Raw genomic sequence first — 23,415 nt, forward strand, 5'->3', positions numbered from 1 at the left:
CAATACCAACAAAAATAAGAGGATCAACAATCAAATAAAGTATTTTCCGACCATCAAAGAATCACCAAATGAAAGGAAATGAATTTGGAATATTCTGACTAATTAAAAGGGGAAAAGTTGAAAACAGAATGATTTGAAAGTTATACTTCTCGTCAAAGGAATAAAATACGCCAATGGAGAATTTCTCAACATGTACATTTCATTTTAAATAGGATGTTCTTACATATTTCTCCTTCAATCAACATAGAAAGTTCCGAAGGTTTATATTCAAAAAACGAGGGGTCACTAGTTACTATTCAATTCACAAACTTGCCGACAAGAAGCTCCGAAGTTTTCCCAGCCCGGTGTGAATTCACTGAAAGAAAATTTTCAATTCCATTCACATACCGATTTTTCACCTTCACTTGAGCAATGGAAGTAGGATGAACTACCATTCCCCCCTCCACTTCTAGAGCCCATCGGAAAAATGCTTTGTGGATTTTATTATTCAGGTGAAAACGATGGGATCTTTCTTCACGGACAAAGGCTATTAATAATGTCAGTGGAGAAAGTGGTGGAAACCTTTTCCATCATTTCATTGCTCCCAATGGCTGGCAGGTTTGAATCTGGGAAACATTTTATACACGCTGACCTGGTCTCCTAACATTTGCCACTCACGCGCTAACTCGACACAATATCCAAATTCATTGCAGATTTTCTGTTCGCCGACAGCTGAGAATTGGCACTCACTCCTTGTGCCATTCCTTGGGAATGACGACTAAGTTGAAATAATAATGAATTTTTACTTTTTTTCGCTCCTTCCAAAATCGATCCGATGGAAATGACAGATTCGGCTCGTTATTCACAAGCAGAAACCTTTAACGGCTTCAGTTACAATGTCTGATCAAATATTGAGCCCGAAGAGCAAATTAGAAAAGTGGAAGATCCTGAGAGGATTTTCAAAATAGGTCTTCGTCGATCTTATGATTTATTTTATCATTTCTTATTATTTGAATGTTATCATGAGTTTCAAAAGTCTGAAACGATTTTCCATACAAATATGATGAATTCAAAATTTGAGGTTTCTTTAGGGTGTTCCTGAATTGGAGGTACAAAAATGACAGATTCCACGGATCATTTCAAGAAAAAAAGTCCCGCAAACGCTTTGCATTCGAGATACAGGGTGTTAAAGTTTTATTTTCTTTTCTAGTTTGTTCACATAGCATCTTCGCTTTACAAGATCTTCAAATCAAATTTCAAAGAATTCTCTAGTTATTCTCGTAAAAACCCAAACTATTATGAAAATCTTAGATTTACCCATTCTATTGCGAAGAATCAATGAACAGACTACAAGAAACACTCTGTATTTCGAAAAAGAAGCATTTGTGCCTTTCGAGCAAATGTTTAAAAGATTTTTTTCTCTTGAAATTATCTAAGAAATCTCTCATTTACCTTGTATCTCCAAATAAGGAACCATTTGAAATGAGGAAGTAGTAGTCTGTTTCTTGTATAACCGGAAGCTGTAGAGATCTAAGAATATTTTAGGTAGATAGATCATCATCTCAAAACCCAATATGCAAATTTTCATCTCAAAATTATGATTAGTTCAAGAAGGCCATTCCGGTGAATCATCCTGTATAAGATTAGGTTAGAATTCATTACGCCTAGTCTCCAATCATAGAGATTCACAGTTAAGAATGGATAAATATAGGGTATAATGAATCACTTAAGTAACAGTCCGTTGAGTAAAGCAAAGTTAAACAAATTTTTTCGAGGAAATATCTAGTTCGAACTCGGAGTCCTCCCTAACCTTCTCACATAGAGCAAAGCATATCGAGCGTAAACGGGTACAGTTTCACATTAAAGGCCAGGATGATCTGGGATTAGTAATGTGGAGTTGCAACAATACTAATTCGTTGACTCTACAATGGTGACATTGACTTATTATCGAATGTTCGCTTGAATCAGTGGCTCGAGCTCACAGAAAACGCTAGAACCCTCATGGACATGAAGTAAATTTCCAACTGCCTCATTTACTTTTTTCTGAACTTTATATCACACGTTTATTGGTTCCAAGACCCGAATCTAGTGGCCATCCCCTTGTTTACGGGATTTCTCAATTAATGTTTAAAGCTCGTTGTGACCACATCAAAAATAATTAATCGACGTATAATTTTGCAACTTATCGAAGGAAATACATCGCAAAACGAGGAGGATGTATCGAAAAGGGTTCGATCGAACTCCTAATCATATAATGCAATTGATGCTTCGGGGTGTGAGATAAAGTTATATCGAGAATTGAGTAGGGATGTATCTTGTATGAGGGATGGAAATATTGGAGAAGCGTTTGAGTGATTGGAAGGCTGTTGGAAGTAATTCAGCTGGTTCAATCTTGAGTCGTCCTCGTGAGAGATCATTAGTGGGTATGTGAAAATTGATAGCTTATCGATAAGATTTTGATTAACAAACAAAGAAAATAAGTGTTCGTTAACTTACGTCAATAATTTATAAGGGAAAATATTGCTCTTTATTTACCAGAAGTTGTATGATGTCTTTAAGGACTATTAATAATTCGAAACATTGAAATAGTTGTTGAAAATAATTTGTTTTATTTAATTTGATAATGAGTTTTTTTTCAAGTAGAGACCTAATTCATTAAATATTAATGATGAAGTCTTCTCTGAAGTACTAGGTATAAGACCAATTGAAAAGTCCCCGGTCTGATGCACAGTTGGCGTTGCTAGTATTAAATCCATATGATTTTTAGTTAGTACCAATCTTCAAACGCAACGTGTTAAAATTTGACAGCAGTCCGACCATTAGTTTGTGAGATATTGCGTTGTGAATGTAGCTACTTTTATCATTTGAAATAGATGAAAAAAAATAATTTCGTCCAAGAAATGACGCAAAAGGCTACTGGAAGGACGGAATTTCCATGGGCTGTAGACACACCAATGGTTTTTCCAAAAATTGGTGGATTTCAAGAAAGAGTTCAGTTAAATTCGAAAAATGTGATTCAGAATTTTATATCGTGAGGAAAGTAGGGAAAAAGTGAAATGTTTCGTAACAAAGCATTGAATTTAATTCTATGTTTTCAATACATCAGTTTGTTCACACGAACTTGCAGAATTAAAAAAAAATATTAAAAAATCACGCGATTACTTTTCTCACACTAAATTGTAAAATTGAAGATGTTTCTTCCGACAATCAGATATGCTTCGATAAACGTGTATTTCAACAAAAGGAACTTTCTGTTCATTAAAACTGCGAACTTGTTAAAAATCTTGTCAACGCTGGAATTAAAAGTAGATAACCTGATAGGAATTGGATGGTTTTGAGTAGATCGTGAGGGTGTGAGTATAGATCGTGCAGACAACAAACAGATGAACTCAATGCGGTAACATGATAGAATCGTAGTATATGGGCTGGCATGTAGGATTAAGTTGGAGGACTGTGAGAGTCAAATCAGCACCAGTGGAGGAGCAGTATTTGCCACAGACAGCAATAATAACAATAATGGATGCATGACTGTGATTTCCAAACAATGGACTAACGTACAACGATCCTGTCTGCACTTGACATGTCACTACGCGACATACATATTCTAATCTCGGTGTTGCCACTTGAAGAGATATCCCCCCCAACTGTTCTGGAGTAATCTCTCTCCAAAGAATCGAATGGCATCGAGTTCCTTAAGAAGTATTATGTTCTGTTTTGGAGGGGGGGTGAGACTGGAATTGAGAAACATCCTATCGTTTGCGAGATCTTTTATGTCCACTGAAAGGGCCATATTAGAAGCTGTGAGTGAGAATTTTAAAGGAGCCCGCGAATAGAAATACTTATTTCCTAATAGATCTCCGAGAACGGATACTTACACACGGATTCTTTCGATTATGTGTTGGAAAAACTATATTCGATCCAGTGGAATAGAGCATGCTCAGAATTTCACTCCTTGTAACGGAAGAGCTGTCAACTTTAATGGCATCATATAAACTGGACAATGCTTCCGAAATATCGAGATGCTTCCGTATTATAAATATGGGCTACTCCGATGGAATAATTCCCCATCATACAATCAGCTGGAAGGTTTGGATTTTTTTGAAATAGATAATTTTTCAACACTCGCTGTGGATGATACTTTGGTTGCAAATTGGCGAATGCGCTTCAGAAGCTAATTTTCGAATATTAATTAGAACCAGAATTTCCCTGCAAATTTCAATATGTTGGAATTATCCGAACATAATATCTACAATAATAATTTAAGCAGAAATATTCATTAGAAATTTCGTGGAGTGATGACATATATCGTCACAACTTTTTCATTTTTATATTAACGGAACTAAACATAAGACAAATGTAAAGGTTATGAAATAACCAAGTGCTAAAGCTGGACAACATGAATCTGCGATATACGATATACTTTGAAAAAAATTTTAAGGGTCAGGTATAGATTTTACGAAAATTTTTGGACAAAAAATTTTTCAGGTGAGATCGAAATTCGGCTAATCAGAGATCGTAAATTATGGCATCGCTCACCAATTCTTCGTAGAGCTCCCGGTTTTGGGGGAATTTGAACTCGAAACTTGGGAAAAAATTGAATTTGCCTCTAAAAATCGTTATATCTCCTGAATTATTCGCCACAGATCCCTCAAATAAAAACGTTTTCAAACTTCAAGTTCCGCTCTGAAACATAGTGAAGTTTCAAGTGCGTAGCCCATGGCCAGAAGAAGTGGCAGCTTCGGGAAAATTATCAATTTTTTCTTTGAAAGTTTCATATTTTTGCCTATAATTTATGAAATAATGTACTGACCGCACAACTGCAAGCATTTTCGTAATCTACATAGTCGAATCAATCAATAAAATGACACAATATTCCCATGAAAGAACTTTTATTTTTCAAAAAATTTTTAAGGGTCAGGTATAGAAAATTTTACGAAAATTTTTGGACAAAAAATTTTTCAGGTGAGATCGAAATTCGGCTAATCAGAGATCGTAAATTATGGCATCGCTCACCAATTCTTCGTAGAGCTCCCGGTTTTGGGGGAATTTGAACTCGAAACTTGGGAAAAAATTGAATTTGCCTATAAAAATCGTTATATCTCCTGAATTATTCGTCACAGATCCCTCAAATAAAAACGTTTTCAAACTTCAAGTTCCGCTCTAAAACATAGTGGAGTTTCAAGTGCGTAGCCCATGGCCAGAAGAAGTGGCAGCTTCGGGAAAATTATCAATTTTTTCTTTGAAAGTATCATATTTTTGCCTATAGTTTATGAAATAATGTACTGACCGCACAACTGCAAGCATTTTCGTAATCTACATAGTCGAATCAATCAATAAAATGACACAATATTCCCATGAAAGAACTTTTATTTTTCAAAAAATTTTTAAGGGTCAGGTATAGAAAATTTTACGAAAATTTTTGGACAAAAAATTTTTCAGGTGAGATCGAAATTCGGCTAATCAGAGATCGTAAATTATGGCATCGCTCACCTATTCTTCGTAGAGCTCCCGGTGTTGGGGGAATTTGAACTCGAAATTTGGGAAAAAATTGAATTTGCCTCTAAAAATCGTTATATCTCCTGAATTATTCGTCACAGATCCCTCAAATAAAAACGTTTTCAAACTTCAAGTTCCGCTCTAAAACATAGTGAAGTTTCAAGTGCGTAGCCAATGGCCAGAAGAAGTGGCAGCTTCGGGAAAATTATCAATTTTTTCTTTGAAAGTTTCATATTTTTGCCTATAATTTATGAAATAATGTACTGACCGCACAACTGCAAGCATTTTCGTAATCTACATAGTCGAATCAATCAATAAAATGACACAATATTCCCATGAAAGAACTTTTATTTTTCAAAAAATTTTTAAGGGTCAGGTATAGAAAATTTTACGAAAATTTTTGGACAAAAAATTTTTCAGGTGAGATCGAAATTCGGCTAATCAGAGATCTTTCAGTTACTGTCACATGAAAATTCCATTGCAAATAGAAACAATACTTGTTACAAATTGGCGTATGCGCCGGGTCAAAAATTTCAAAATTTCAATTAGAAAAAAAATTCATTGTAAATTTCTATATGTTATAATTTTTTCGGACATGATATCCACGACAGTAATCGAGGCAAAAATATTAATTCAAAATTATGTGGAATGATGACATAATTATGAATTTAAACTCACAAGGCCACGTCACAACTCTTTCAATTTTACATTGACGGAACTGAACATTAGACAAAAATAAAGGCCACGAAAGAACCGAGTGCCAAAGCTGAGCAATATAAATGCACGATATCTATCCATCATATTTTCAGTTCCTGTCACATAAAAAATTTCAATACGAATAGAAACAAGAATAGTAACAAATTGGCGTATGCGCCGGTTCAAAAATTTCACCATTGATTGGAGCTATTGTGATGAGTTCCAGCGAATTCTGTCAGCGACCAAAAAAAAAACAACAATTTCCCTGTGAATTTCCATATACTGTGATTTCCACAGCCAAAATAACATTAAATCCACGTACTACAAGAATAACAAACAAACAAAATTGCATAATCGTCCTAATTATTATCATTGAATTGAAATCATTGTAATAATGAACAAAATATTCATTCAATCTTTCAAGTTGAATGAACCAATTCCGTGTTGGTTGATTTCATTTCAGATTTAATAATAATTATAAGGCACGATTATTCTGCAAAACATTTGATTTTACTCAAATGTCATTTATCTTCAAATTCTGAGTAGGTCTTGATTAGGTTCGACTTATTCATGTGGAAATGTGAAGAGAGTTGAATTGAATCAAAAATCTGCATGTGAAATTTCGTGGAAAACGACATAAATTCGAATTTGAACTCGCCAGGTCCAAGTCAATTCTATTTTCATTTTTACATTGACAGAACCGAACCCTAGACAAAAGTGGAGGCGTTGAAGACCCAAGTGCCCAAGCCAGGCAGGGCCGTCGCTAGGGGGTAGGCAGGGTAGGCGGTCGCCTAGGGCGGCAAAATTCAAGGGCGGCATTTCAAGCATGATCAAATAAAATGACATGTAAAATCACATGTGTAGAAATTAAAAGTACCAAATGAGATTAAATTCAATCAGCAACAACAGGAAGGAATACCCACAAATTTAAATAACATCAAAAACCATAAAAGGTCCGCATTATACATTATACTCATAAATATCCAGATGTGGCATGATCCCCTCATAGTGCTTTTTACGAGTTATTGACGCCAAAAAAACAAATGCACTCATCAGGTTTGTCGGCGTTCTCTTTACGTTGCCGAATTTTATGGCCACTTGGGGTTCTGGATTATTTTCTTTCCAATTCCCTAATCAGAATGTTGATTCCTCAGAATGGAATGCAAAATATAAGATAACGATTCCATTTCATCACTTCCAACTGATACATCTCAAGAAATATAAGAAGTTTCATTATTTCGTACGACATTCCATTATTTTATAATATTCTCCATTATTTTTATATCAAATTGACTAGTGTTGAGCGTGGGCGCATTCCAATTATATAATGGTTCATCCGCATCATCCGATTGTTTTACTCGATAATCTTAAACAAAAAAAAAACTAATTTTCAAGCTTTTTCTAAAATCGAAACTGAACTAGGAACCTGAAACTGCATGGCTCTCTCTAGAGGGGCGGCAAATAATGGAGGGCGACATTATCTACATTTACTGGAAGAACGAATTAAATATTTTTTTCATTTAAACGAATTTCACTGATGATTTTTTTTATCAAATTTACTAATCTTTAACATCTTTGTGTCGTGAATAAATAGTCATCATATCAAAGAAAAATAACGAAGGTTCTGAAACCTGAACTCAATTCATATATTTTATCATATATTCTTCAGAATTCAGTTGAGCACGTTTATGTTTATTAGATTCCACTTATCCTAAATCATCTACTGAATTAAAATTTGAATCCATAAAAATAGAACGATAGAAACGCTTGAGCAGGCGCTGGACCTCGATTATCCAATATTAATTTTTAGCATTCTGCAGAGTTAATTTCTGTTAAAGCGGCAAAATGGGTCTTTGTCTAGGGCGGCAAAATGAGACTCTGCCTAGGGCGGCAAAATGGGTCTCTGCCTAGGGCGGCAGTTTGGCTAGCGACGGCCCTGAAGCCAGGCAACATAAATCTGCGATATATCCATCGTATTTTTCAGTTCCTGTCACATAAACAAGTTCAGTAAAATTCTAAAGAACCTATACTCATGGGAATAAGTTTCTTGGGAAAATGTCGATTATTCAAATAGCCGTTAGTGTCACTCTCTAGTTGGCAGGAATTGAATGTACGTAGCTCAAGCCGTGGAAAATATTGTTTAGCTAGGGAAAATCTTGTTTGAAGGAACTTCTAACGCTCTGATTTCGTGCCTTTGGAGCTACGATCTCGAAGGAAATTGATGTTTTCCATGAACGCATGTAGTCTTGTGTGAAAATTTGTATAGAACTACGTTCACAGGATGTCCATTGCAACAATTCACAAATATGAAACAGAATATGCTATTTGATTCAACAGCTTGAAAAATCTTTACATATTTATTTGATGTCTCATAGATTACAATTTCTAGAACAATATACGTTAATTCAATGAAAAAAATATGTCATTCAACATACTGAGCTTTGCAAACTCAAATCATTCACATCAATTATCATGTAAATCAAAACGAACTAGACTATGACGTCAATTTGAGGTAAACAGACGTGTCATCTGCATTTTCGTTTACTTCTCACAATAATATATTTTTCATATTTCGAAAGTGAACACCTTCATTATTTCTGTACAAAAATCATTGATAACCTGAAGGCATTAAATCTACATTGAATTATAACCTCAAACATACTGCAATATAATAAATACTTTTTATGTAAAAATGAATTTATTATTTACATCGAAATGATCTTTATAAAAGATGAAAAGTATGAAAAATGCCTTCGTTATAGAGGTACTGGCGTTTTTGAGAAATGATTATTATGAATATGAGAACCTACACATTTCCCTCACGTTGATTGAAGTTGTAAAAGTTTCTCCCTTTCGCTAACTAGTAATCCTATATCTTCAAAATAAGATAAAAAAAACGTTATGTTCGCATATTCTGAAATGAGATACTTCGGTAACGAAAATTCGAGTGGGACAGTAACTCTCTAACAGAGTTTAATATCAATCTATCAGTATTAATCCATTATAAATTGAGTTGCCATTCATTTTTCGTATAATATTGAACAACTACAGGCATAATTTCCACAAGTTTTGAAAGAACTAATTAATGTAGGAAAATGAATCGCATGTTATGGTAAGTTTGAAGTCTTCTCAAGAAAGGAAAACTGATTACTTAACTTTCACTTTATCATTCAAGAAGTATTCATTTTGTAGCAGGAAGAAATAAACAAATTCCAGCATAAATAAAATATTCCAGCATTTGAGAGCAACATCTTAATTAATTGCTAACCTAAAAACTAATCATCCAAAGTTTCGAATGTAGCAATTGTGAATTCATTTCAACGAAAGAATGCTGATTCGTTTGAAGACATTCAAGATATATCCGAATAAAATCGAAAATGAAACAACTCAGAATATGTTGGGGTGAGTTTTCCTGGAATCCACTTTCCACTCTTTGAACATTCTCAGCTTCATCCCTCCTTCAGGATTTTTATCAACTTTCTTTAATATACGGCTGTATTTCTGTCGCGAACACAGACGTTGTTTATGGTACAATCTCGATATAACAATTCAGTCCAGCTGTGCCATACATGACTGTGTCAATATAAATCAACTACAGATACCTCCTAAATAATATTCACGATACCTGATACTACAACCAATAATTAGAGTACAAGGCGATATTTCAAGCCTGTGCATTCGATGAACTGATGAATTGCAAAATAAAAAGCATGAACGGTTCATTAACAAAGTTGGGTTTGAATCTGGAGTTTGAGAAGGCCACAATAGTTTTTGGTAACACACATAGATTTATGAATCGTCTTCAACAATGACTCTGACTTTCCGTCTGAAAAAATGAATGAGCAAGGTTTTTGAGGTTCATTTAATGAATAAATCAAGAATTCTACGCATATTTCGAATGAGGTCATTAATATTCAGCTTGAATTCCCTTATTATCCACATACGTCGACGTGAAAGTTGAAATTTTGGTGATGGTATGATTTCCAACAAGAAGGGGAATGGATTTTCACCTATCTACAGGGTGTCCCAAATTCGATAGGATCCCAGAACTATTTTGCTTCATTCTCGAGTTACTAGGTGTTTCTGAAAAATTACTCTTGTTTCTAATACATATCCCATATTGTTAATTGTTGATTCCAATTGATACAGGGTGGACAAAAATAATAAATTTGATCTAAGCAATAATTAAAACATTCAAGAATACCAAAATATTGTAGTAAACTGTCATTGAACACCAATAAATTACTAAACAAATGATGGCATTTCCCAAAAGAATAGACGACTATGTTTTTTTTTTAAATTGATAAGAAATAATTTCTTTCATATTCTTTCTACTAGACCACAAGTACCAAACATGTTTGGAAACAGCTCATTTTTATTTATCTAAAAATGTAACAAACTACAGGGTGTTACATTGAAACCAATTGCCGTCAGACAATAAGTATTTTTCATAATATTGTTAATTTAACTAATAAAGAATGTTACGCGTTACTTTATGAGCTCGCACAAAACTATTGTATTTTTGTCCACCCTGTACCAATTGGAATCATCATGTGATAAAATTGAGACGAAATGGAGGTGTTCCATTCAAAAAAAATGACGGTGACGTCATTACTCGAAAGTAATTCACCCTGTATGTTAGATTATGATTTTAAAATACGGTAAATTGAAATAAAAAATCGGGATTATTCCTTAAAATGGTCTGTTTAGCTAAAAATAAATTTGTTCCATACTTTACGGACACAGTGTATACCGCATTTCATATAAGTATAATATATAGAACATTTTTAGTCATCAACCTTGACGAAAAGGTCCGAAACAGTACTATATAATTTACCTATTCATCATTTTGTGCAAAATCAAATCTTAAAAGAATGAAATCGATTGAGAAAAAAGCAACAACAGGGATTTATAAAATTATTTCAACTAGTAAAAAACGCTCCACAAAAGTTTTGATTTATTATATTCAATAATGAACAATTGAATTTAATCAGTACGAATAGATGAGCCCCAGCAATCGAATGAAACGATTCTGATCCCCAAGTTAGAATCAGTTTCATGAATGATTCTCATTTCCAAGTAGAGCATAAAAGGACCGAATGTGAGGAGCGCTCTACGTTCCTTAAGAAAGCGGAGAAAAAAGCCATATGAGGTGGAACGAACACTCGAATAAGGACTAGGATATAGTAACGGCTGAGGATAATGACTTTCCTATCTTGAATCAGCATTCCGGTGACATTTAATCCCTCGAAAATATATATTTTTATCGAAGCATTCGGCGTAATCTGAAAACAACTAGTATCTAATCTGTGTTGGGGCAACCATTATGCATTTCAAGTTTAATGGCCCGAGAGAATGACATAGTCTTCGTTTATTAAGAACCGTAACACCGTCTGTTCTAGGGGGGTTAGCGAATAGCTTGGAGTGTCTTAATCCGCCAGTAAATTGGGTTTCAGCTAAAATCCGGACGGCAACTGAAACACTGTATATGCGACCTATGGAATTGTATCGTACACACGTCTGGCGGAGCAATTTGAGCTGCGCTGGACCATAAATGTCAGATATAAACGCCGAACAGGTTTACGTTGTATTTAAAAAGAGCTACGGAAGAACGGATAGAGAAGCGTTGATTGTGTACCCTTCCGGTTTATTTATAGTTAATCTTTAGGGCACATATGCCGGAAAATTGGCGGAATAAGGAGCTTATACTCTCTTGTTCAGCATCGACTTGTATGCAAGGGTTTTACTCTTATTGTTCCTTGAGTTCGATCATCACAGCCATTCTGGATAGATCTTTACAAAGCTAGCTTCAGCTTAAACAGTGGATGGCCAGTGGCCGACGCCATCATTGGGATGATTGTCAGATTAGCTTTCAATTTCGAGCACACCTACTCGTTGAGATAGCTCTCCTTTGCAGTCAAGAGTTCTAATGAGATATGAGCATAATAATATCTCCATTTGATACCTTCAACACTATATTGAGCTCAACTTTCCTAGTCTATGTAGTTTATGCGTTTCGGATAAAGGCATTTCCTCTAATTATTCCTTTTATAGTTTTCATTCTAAAGTGGATTTTCATCGATTGGTTGCACTATTCTAAGTCTCTCATTATTTGTACTCTATAAGGCCCTTTCCTTGAAACCATCCTCATAGTGCTATGTGCAAATACCCCAACCGTCGTATTCTCCAGACGTTTTTTCCTCGGACTATCACTTGTTTCGATCACTGGCACACGGCTTGGCTGACCAGCACTTCCGCTCTAATGAAGAAGTAATAATTGCGATGCGTGGATCGCTTCCAAAAATGACCAGGGGAGGGATTCGTACGTTGCTCGAAAGATGAGAGAAAGTAGTGGCCAGCGATGGACAATACTTTGAATCATAATTGTATAACCAGTTTTTCACAAAAAAAAACCCTCTTATTTCGAAGCAAAGTGGTACGCCCATGTATATTTCTTCGATCACTAGAATATTCAACCAATCAACGTTAATTCATTCCAATCCATTAAAACAGACACGAATTATAAAAATTAGATACTTGTTTCATCTCAAACGATTCCAAATATTCATTACAGTAAATGCCATTCGATTATGTGAAACATTCGCAACAACCAGAATACAATAAAGATAAAAAGTCAGTGGATGTTACTTCCTTGAAATCAGCATATCGCCTACTCTCTTCTCGAGGGAATCAGTGTTAAGCTTCGATTTTTCGTTCTCCTTCAGTTTCTCGCAATATGTAGGATATACCAACGGTTCGGATATTGGGAGGGCATCAACTTCAATTTTATTCGTCTAGTAAATATACATTACTAATTCCATGTAGTTAGGGAGAATAATTCAAAATAAGGGCTAAAATAAGTTTTTCACTGTTGTCATCTCAATTTTAATGGAGGATATGATTTTCGGTATTCTATTTTGAATATTCATGGGACAAATAGAGGGATTCACTGGGATGGTCTATTAGACGTTTATGGAAAACTAATCATAATTTTGAACTGAAAATTTCCATATTGGGGTTTGAGACAATGATCTCTCTCCCCAAAATATTTTCAGATCTCTTCAACTTCCAGTTATACCGGAAACAGACTACTACTTCCTTATTTTTTCAAATGGCACATTCAGTATATTATTGCATCATTTGATAGCTTTTTTGATGACTATTTCAGCAATATGCCATCCATACCTTGGGTAAAAACTCAACGATTCATGAGTTGATGGTATTCTTATGAAAAAATGGTGACGATGAATACACACATTTTTTCGAATTTTTCGGCAAAACAAGCCTATTTTGGGAAGAATTTTTTTTTATTCGATTCTGCGAATATGCAGTTTTATTAGGCTGTTTGCGGCTTGGACCAAAAACGTACAGGGTGTTTATAGGAAGATCATGTATTTAGACAACTCATATTTATCGAAACGCAAGTTTTTCAAATTAGAACCTATATTTTTCATTATTAGTTTTCCATAAACGTCTGTTAGGCCATCTCGCTGAATCACCCTGTAAACCACCCGATTAAAAAGGTTCTGCCAAATAATAATTTGCTGGTTGTTAGACATAATTTCAGACTGATGGGACAACAACAAAAATTCAATAAACGCTCCCTGAACGCTGAAACTCCCCTAGTCTAGGTCAAAAGCAAAAATATTCCCGAGACACTCTCCAATTAAATTAAGATGGATGAATGATAAAAGTGAAACGCGATTACACCGACTAGAGAGGAATGTTGCAGAAGCTGATGTCAGTTGATTCTGAACAGGGTGAATTGAAGGAAGTTAATTCGAAGCTTATCTTTTGACGAGCACAATTCCCCTACATGAGAATTTCTCAGTCAGGTGCTCTTAAGTCTTCCATATGATATACATAAACAACGTGAATTGTCTGAATGCTTGAGATAGGTTTATCGCATGCTCAACTCCTCCAGTGAATGCTATTATTTAATAAACATTCACGATACCGATTCAACGTTTTGGAAAATCTGTTTGTGGAACCCGCCACTCTCAACGCTATATATTCAAATTCAACTGGCAACAACAATTTTTTTCTTTGTGAGCTTTTGTAGTTCGACTCAAAAATGATGTTTCAATAAATTCTATTCATTCTCCAAAAAAAAAGGTATTTCAACATAATGATATAACTTTCCATTTACTATTTTGTATTTCAATGTATGTGCTTATGCCTACTATGCTAAATTGCACCTGTGTGCTTAGGATAACGCTATTCATTAATGGAGATGAGCTTGGCTACAAACCGAATTTCGTGAAGTTATCTCCAGAAACAAATGAGATATTGATACCAACACACTTATCCCTAAATAACGCAATTTTTTCGTGATTTAAGCCACCCTGTATCTCTAACGGTTTTCGATATCCTTATAGAGTGCCCCTCTAAATATGTAGTTCCAAACCTGTATAAATAATTTCATTTCTACATAATGATACAACTTTCCATTTACTATTGTATATTTTAATGTATTTTTTTAAACCTACTATGCTAAATTGTACCTGTGTGCAATGGAGATGAGATAATATCATGAATATTCATTTGTATTCAATTAATTGAGACCAAATCGATTAAAATTTGTGTCATTTCATCAACCTTCTCAGTTCAATACGATAATGAATTCGTACATATGTAGTTCACTTACCTCTGGAAACGATAGCTTGAAAAACGGCCCAGAGCAGAATCATAATTTGGTTGGATCTCATTCTTCGATGTTTATTCTGATACCTTTCAATTCGGTGTTGTTTCTTCGGTTCCATACAATTTCCCATGACTCTGCACCATTCTGGTTATCTGAAAACAAATAACCTTCAGAGCGTCTGGCACAAAAAGAAGAAGTTTCATCAAGAAAATGGCTTCATTGTGATACGTGCTTCATTCAATTACATCACAGTTAGTGCTAACTCTTCTGATCTAGAAATATGCGACCTAAAAGACATTTATGTCAAGCTTGTACATCCAACCAGAGTTCAGTGCTGATTATAGCACAATTATGCAAATATAACGCAGAAAAAACTTTTTGTCAAGAATAGTTTCTTAGTATCATAGTATCATGATATTTGAAATGATCATTTTTTAGTAGACCACTAACAGGCCAATTGAAAAGTCCCCGGTCTACCATAGGAAAACAAAATTTTTGCCAAAATTCGATTTTGTAATTTAATATACTTGCCTTCGAGGCCAATACAGCGATTATAGCGATCTTTCAACTTTTCCATACCATATTTGTAGTACGATTTGTCTTTCATTTCAAAATAGGCCTCAAATTCGGCGATTACTTCTTCATTGGCGCTAAATTTCTTTCCAGCGAGCATTCTTTTGAGGTCTGAGAACAGGAAAAAGTCGCTGAGGGCCAGATCTGGCGAATACGGTGGATGCAGAAGCAATTCGAAGACCAATTCATGCAATTTTATCATTGGTTTCATTGATTTGTTACACGGCGCATTGTCCTGATGAAACAGCATCTTTTTTTCTTCAAATTGGGCTGTTTTTTAACGATTTCATCCTTTGAACGATCCAATAACGTTATACAATAATCGCTTCAACTGTATTTTTTCCCTTCAATAAGCACTATTTTATAAGCACACGATATTCTTTTTTTCCATCTCTTTCAAAATACCAAAAGTAGCTACTCACAACTCAATAACGCACAAACTAATGGTCGGACTGCTGTCAAATTTTGACACGTATCGTTTGAAGGTTGGAACTAACTAAAAATCCTATGGATTTTATACTAGCACCGCCATCTCTGCATCAGACCGGGGACTTTTCAATTGGCCTAATATTTCAAGAAAGTATGCTTATATTATTCATTTCAATAATTATTGAAAACTGGTCTGTAAGCTCTATTTTTACTGGTCGAAATTTAAAATTTACCTAAAGAAGATCGATATTGAATTGAAAATTAAAAGTATCTAGGTGAAAAGTTTGTTGTTGCGAGATAAATTCGGCAGTGTCAGGTCGAGCAATCGATCATGGATGTCCTCAAGGAGTTACAATCTTTTTTGGTAACCGCCATATAGTTTCCACTTATATCAATATTTTTTCAGTAGAAAAGAAGCTCTTCAGGTTGAACGGCGGATGTTATTCAGGTAATATCGGATGAATAAAGTTCGATAAGGCTTTTTTCCTCTAATAAACTCCTTCCGCCTTAGGAACGGCTTACTTTCCAGAGAGGCATCGAGATCGAATTTTGATTTCAGCTGTTTGCCCTTCAGGCAAAGCAAGCGCCAAAGGGTGCATTGGTTAACTATAACAATAAAGAGATGATTTGAATTGTTCGGTACGAAGTCTGCCGCAGGTGCTACGGAGGTTCCAATCTACTGTCTACACTCTCGATCTGACGCAGTGCCTTATGCTGTCAAATATAATAGCGTGCACATTATAAACTTTGCGGAATACATTCGAAATAATTTACGCAATATGAATTCATATATGGAGTTTATTAAAGCCTGCCGTATTGAGTTGCAAAGTTCAATTTATATGACACTTGGATCCTTATATTTTCCAGACGACCGATTTTTTTTTCACGCTCCTTGATTAATTTTTACCACTTCCTTCTTCCTCGCAGGGGTTTCCCACTGGAATCTGCAGTCACTTTCTGTCAGTTTCTTTATTATCTTCAGGTTGCTTTGGGTACTCAAATAGATTCTTTAAGATCTAAGAGATACTGTCTGTAATAGAGGCAGTGATAAGTCAAAGCATCACATGAATAGGAATCAAATGACACAATGTGCAATCTGTTGGTGACTCAAGTACTCTCTACCACTGTCTCTAATTAGAGACTTTGTCTCTAATATAGATGCTATTTCCAATCCAAGAAACTGTCTCTAATATAGATAGCAGTGATCCAAAGCATCACATATGCAGGAAGCAAATGACACAATGTGCAATCTGTTGGTTACTCAAGTACTCTCTACCACTGTCTTTGATTAAAGACCTTGTATCTATTAGAGAAACTGTCTATAATCAGAGATACTGTCTCTAATATAGATAGAAGTTATCCAAAGCATAACGTATGTAGGAAGCAAATGACACAATGTGCAATCTGTTAGGTACCCAAGTACTGTCTGTAAGGAGCACTGTCTCTAATTAGAGACACTGTCTCTAATTAGAGACACTGTCTCTAACATATGTAGATAGTTGTAATTCAAAGCATCACGTATACAAGAAGCAAATGATATAATGTGGAAAACTCCAAGTAGATCTAACAGAGTGTACTTGAGTAACTTAATTTTCCATAGATAATTTGCTCGTCGTGTTCAATAACTGGTATGAACACTATATATTGCTTCATATTTTTCGTTGAATTGGTTGGTAATAGATAAAGTTGGACGGCTCTAGTGAAACATCATGATTTTCTGCCCTTTTATAATCGTATTTTCACACCAAAATAGGTTCTTTGGGTCTTAGTATTCATCTCTGTGATATCTGATATCAAAATGTGAACATTTTGTACCTCTTATAGATTCTGATGTGTATTAATTGTTGTCGAGCAACCTCCTTATATGTTTACTTTAAACTTTCTGTTTGCTACATATGAGGACATCATTTCCTTCAGCTTAGTTGAGAATTTGATATTCTTCATTTTATATCATGTCAAAGTCTTTTTCATGTTGACAAATGTGTATGTCCATAACTGCTTCCTTTCTTTCATATTCCCAGTGATTTCTCAAAAATCTTCTTTGATATTTGGGTATGATCTACCAATTTATGATGAAATTGATGTAGCTCACTGGATCTTTGTCAATTTTGCATCTATTCCATTTGAGATTATGCATGCTGAACCTGTCATTTCTCATTTATCTGAGATGTGTCAAGTAGGAAGTTGAGCTTTAACCTTTTCGACTATTGCTTCCTCCGGGAAGTACTTATTTTTTTTATCAAACACGTAATAATGGGAGTTTTATGAGTAGGCACCCTCACGGCGTATGCCTTATAAATGAACGAATTGCGGAAACAAAAATGACAAACAGGTCCCTTCAAAGTGAAATATTACAATGGAGCCTTGCCTTTTCCAGTCGTCGTTAATGATTTTTCCCACCGACCGGAAAATCTTTGTTGAAATTTTCATTCCTGTTTTGTGGAGGTTATACAGTATTGGGAGCAGGTGTGAATTATTTCTCGATAAAAAAAAAGGTGGAGATCAGCGCTAACACTCTTTGCCGGATCATCGTTGAGGTATTCGAGGAATTTCTCGTGCTTTTCAGGCTCGTGTTTAATTTTATAAAACGAAAAGGATCTAGATTCATCACTTGGCTTCGCCGGTCACATGTCACATTAATGCGTATCTAGAAGTGAGAGAATCTACCTAACTTAATAGTTTATACATCAGTTCATAATAATATAAAGAGTTCTGCCTGACATAATTGCAAAATATTTCAGGATGAAGAATTGGAAAATGATTGACCTAAAGTTAGAAGCTTCAGTCTGTTTGTTAAAACTCATTCAATAAATTTCTTGATGATGTTCCATTATATGTTACAAATTCATACCATTCCTCTTTTCAAAATGAACTTTTTCTCAATCGATTGTAAACATGTGACAAAAATTGGTTCAATTACAAGCAATTTAATGAATGTTCGTCACCATTAGATTCAATATCGTAGACTTCGAACATTTCATTTCACCCTGAAAAGTTTTTATTGTGTTGCCATTGGACATCAAACGGAATTGTCTATTATGAGCATTGAAGTTCAATTGGACAACCTGGATACCGAATTCCAGTGTAAGAAAGTATGAGTGGGTGTTATCCTACACAACTTGCTACAATGACGAGAAGTCTAATATGACGATGATGCTTATTCTCGGAATGACAGATATGAACATTATCCATTTTCAATGGATTCGTTTCCATAGTTTCCGACTCAGTGCAGCATCGCTTAGGAAATATCTCAATTATCTCATTCTTTTTTTATATCTTCTCAAATTTGGGTCCCACTTTCGATCACAGCAAGATTTCTCTTTCCTGTAAGTACAGTTTAGTTTCTTTGTGATCCATCCTTCAATTCAAAGCTGAAAGAGTACATTATATTGAATGTAATGACCCGCATCATTCAAAAAGCAAATGTTCCTTTGATATTAGAGCTAGGAGATCATCTAGCTTATTTTCTGGCGAATCTGTAACAGTATGCCTCTTTCGATGAACGTGTTTTTGGGAAAACTGGACTGGAATTTATTGAAAAACTTTACAGGTATATTTGACATTTCCCACCTGGGATATTCAAACTTTATGAAAATATTCAATACCTAGTCAAGTTGTTTTATATTAGCCGAAATGTAAAATCAACCTGAAAAATACCCAGTGTTTTCTTTATTTCACAAAGGTAAGTTTTTCGGTTGATAATTTCAAGTAACACTTTTCCTTGAGACCGAAAGTTTTTCCATGAAAATTAACTGGAAATACTCATCACCTATAACTGTATTAATGCTCCTTACAAAATGATTTCCTTCCTCAACGGAAAATTGAATTATCTATCGAGTTTTCGTTTTCCTATAAACATCAATAAGAAAAAAAAAAGAATTTCGAATTCGATTCGGGGCTCTTTGATATAGATCTGAAGGAGCAACTATTATTGTATTTTGTAGGCAATCTCTGAGGTTGTTCAGAATTTAATTGAGTTAGTGTTATTAGTTGGTTTCTGCATCGGAATTTCCTTTGGTGAAATATCAGAGTCTTCCCAGTTTGCTGGAATGAAAGGCAACAGTATATTTGCTTTTTGTACGGAAATAGCTCAGCCTTAGATGTTGAATAAAGTTTACCTTCAATTTTGGGGCATATGTGTTTGATAGGGAAATATTTTTTATGTGAGTTCTTCAGAATGCAAGCTGATCAATTTATGAAAAATATGCATTCAATAAAATAACTCATCAATAATAGCTTGTATTTTCAGATAAAGATGAATGAATGGATTATTTTAATCTGAAAATAGTCCACGAAGTTCTGGAAATATGAAATACAGTCGAGTGAAAACCTCGAATTAAAATCGTTTAGCCAATATTGAGTATGTGCCAAACCCACTGTGAAAGTGTAAGCCCAAGAGAAAATTTCCTCCTTATATACGAATGTTAATTAAAAGCAAAATATGGGTTTAATCAAATATCAAACAGATGCACATTGTTTCTAGATATTCCATTAGGAAAACAAGTGAATGGAAGGAAAGAGCAAGGGGTGATAATTAAAAAGTCAGTATCGTCACTTTTAGATTTTCATAATGAGTTAATTTCATTCGATAAAATTCAACGATAATTAATTAACCTTGGAGTTTGGTTGAAAAGAACAATATGATTATGGAGAATGCCTCCCAGATATCTGTGCATTGAAAACTGGTTAGAAAATGGCTATTGAAATAAGTTGAGCCATGTTTTCTGAATAGGGAAAGCACATTCTCGAAAGTAAATTTTATTCCTATGCTCATTATTCCATTCTCGTTCCATTCTATTGCATCAATACTCCTGGATTTATATGAAATATGGTCCATTATTGTCAATAATATCTTCATGGAAAGAAAAGCCTTCAATATTTATGAAAAAAGAAATATTTGTAGTCCTGAGGTTTTACAAAGTCAACATTCATCGCTATTGTTAGAATATAGGTATTCAATGTCATTATCAATATCAGGTTTTTATGTTTGTAGGATCAAAACAGCATAGCAATCGATTCTCTCACGAATCAGAGCATAAGAATATGATTTCTCCTAAAAAATTAATATCAAGATTGGAACATTCGTATAACGTATGAGGATTCTGAAATATGAGAGATGCAAAGAAGGGACCAATTTGACCGTTGCACATGTTTGTAATCAGTGTTGCTTTTTTTCTCGGCCTCTCTATTCTGATTTGAACAAAGGGGTTTTTTACCTATGACAGTCTCTCATTATTTTTTTTTTTTGATCAAACTTTTCGTTCGATGTGTTGTCGATATGTGCTGCTCGTCAGATACGATATTAAACAGCTGAATGTTAACAATAGATACTGTTCCATCGGAAATTTGCCAAAATCGAATTCAGAGAATTCTGATATGAATAATCCGATCTACTGAAATTATAGGTTGGTAATATTGCAGTGAACTTCAAGAGAATTGTAATTTGCACTTTCTTTATGGATAACTAGTGAAAGTTCCCTTCTGCCTTTTATCTTTCATTTAGTTAACTCACACTCTCTTATACTAAATGGACGAATCTAAACTATTTTAAATTGAAGGGTCCTAAACTAAACTAAACTAAAATTTCCCAATATGAACGGCCCTACAATGAGCAGTCCATATATTACTAAATTGTTCTAAACTATATCTCATCCTCAACTCAATGGCACTTAACTAAGCTAAACCTGTTCTCCATAAAACTGTCCTATACAACTAAACTGTCCTATATTACTAAACTGTCCTAAATGAAACAATCCTAAAGTAAAAGGCACTGAACTAAGTAGTACCACATTGAACTGTTTTACACTAAATTGTTCTATACTACTAAACTGTCCTATATCAGTAAACTGTCCTATACTACTGAACTGTCCTAAATTACACATTTCTGAACTAAAGTGTCCTACACAGAGCTAATCTATAATAAAGTGCCTTAAACTAAATTATTTAGGACAGTATTTGTCCTATATTCAACAGTTCTAATCCTAGTAGTAAAACTATCAGTATCACTGTTTATTTCGAACAAATTTGAGGTGAACACAACTTATAGTATGCAGACGATTTGGAAGCATTTATTATGTGGGGTTGCTACGAAACGAAGGATGTGAAAAATAGTCATGTTTAATCGCTCATATATTCCCTTATGTGTGAAACAAACTCCAATCACATCAATTCCAACTGGTATTTTTACTCAACGGGTGTTAGGAGATTCCATTCAGTCTGGGGGTTTTATTGACTATTCAATAATGCACACGTAGAGATCTATTCACATATCTCAGGCGGGGCATGTTCAGACTCCACTGTGTGAAATATGAATTTAAGCCCATTCTCCATTCATTCATTGTCGTATGACTGACTCCCTCCACAAATGTCATCAGATTTTCAATTCAATTTCATTCCTTTATTCTGAAATTTAGCCGATTTAACATCGTTCAAGCTTCAACTTGGATGGTTCTTCATGATCATGTGAGATTTTTGTGATAGAGGGTATAATTTTGATAGATATTTTCTGTCTTGACCGAAATTGAGAAATTCCCAATTGGAAATAGGGATTCACGACTTGACTTGATATTCAAGCTACTTGGCTTGATATTCAAACCAATTGACTTGGGATTGACTTGAAATCAACTCAAGTTCAAGTCAAGTAATAGTTTTTTCAATGTCAAATCAAGTATTTATTTATCAAGTTCTTCACTTGATATTGAAGAACTACTACTTGAATTGATTTCAAGTCAAGCCTAAGTCAAGTGGCTTGAATATCAAGTCAAGCCGTGAATCCTTAATTGGGAATATCTCTTTTTTAATATTAATGATAGGAAAGACAATGATGTTTACTTATACAGGGTGTTTCCTAAACATGCGGCAAAAATTCAGGGGGTTGTTCCTTAGACTATTCTAAGAATATTTTGTCCTTTGATGATTTTTGAAAAACCTATTTGTTTCGAAGATATAGGGGAAACAAAATTTCAGATAATAACATTTTATTATGAAAAATTACATGAAAATTCAACTCAACCTACAAAAACTGTTGAAAATGACCACCTCTAGCCAGCATACAAGCATCCAACCTTCTCCTCATTGACTGCCGAACCCTTTCAAAAACACCAGGATCATTTCTTATTAAGTTACACCCAGCAATGATCCGATTTCGCAAGTCTTCCACATTTTCTACTGGAGTGGTATAAACTAATGATTTTAGATGGCCCCATAGGAAATAATCTAAGGGGTTTAGTAATTGGAATGTTGTTAAACAAATTTAAAAATAAATTGTACCTACTTAGTGAACACAGTGCGGTACGCATTTTTATTTAAACTATTATTAATTTTAAAAATATGAAAAATGTTGTTCGCCCTGTATCTTCGAAACAAAGAGGTTTTTCAAAAATCATCCAAGCACAAAACATGCTTAAAATAGTCCAAGGAACAACCCCCTGAATTTTTGCCGCATGTTTAGGAAACACCCTGTATATAACTTTGAGATAGAGTGTTCAGTAGGATTTTCCTATTGGGAAGTAATTGTGTAGGTTGCATCGAGTCGATTCGAACTTGTTCGCATTATTATCAATTAAAGACATTTGCTTGGGATGTTGTAGGAGTAAAGC

At 34.6% G+C, this 23,415-nt stretch overlaps 1 protein-coding gene across 1 annotated transcript in view; it reads right to left on the minus strand.

Annotated features, from left to right (window-relative positions):
* LOC123686208 (lachesin-like) overlaps positions 1–23,415 on the minus strand; it is a 99,271-nt gene that overhangs the window by 57,632 nt on the left and 18,224 nt on the right. Inside the window, exon 2 of the mRNA XM_045626222.1 lies at positions 14,819–14,967. Coding sequence (XP_045482178.1) covers positions 14,819–14,945 — 127 coding nt within the window. The 5' untranslated portion in view covers positions 14,946–14,967. The remainder of the gene's footprint in view (positions 1–14,818; positions 14,968–23,415) is intronic.

The sequence above is a fragment of the Harmonia axyridis genome, chromosome X, assembly GCF_914767665.1.
Source record: "Harmonia axyridis chromosome X, icHarAxyr1.1, whole genome shotgun sequence".
In the NCBI taxonomy this organism is placed as follows: domain Eukaryota; kingdom Metazoa; phylum Arthropoda; class Insecta; order Coleoptera; family Coccinellidae; genus Harmonia; species Harmonia axyridis.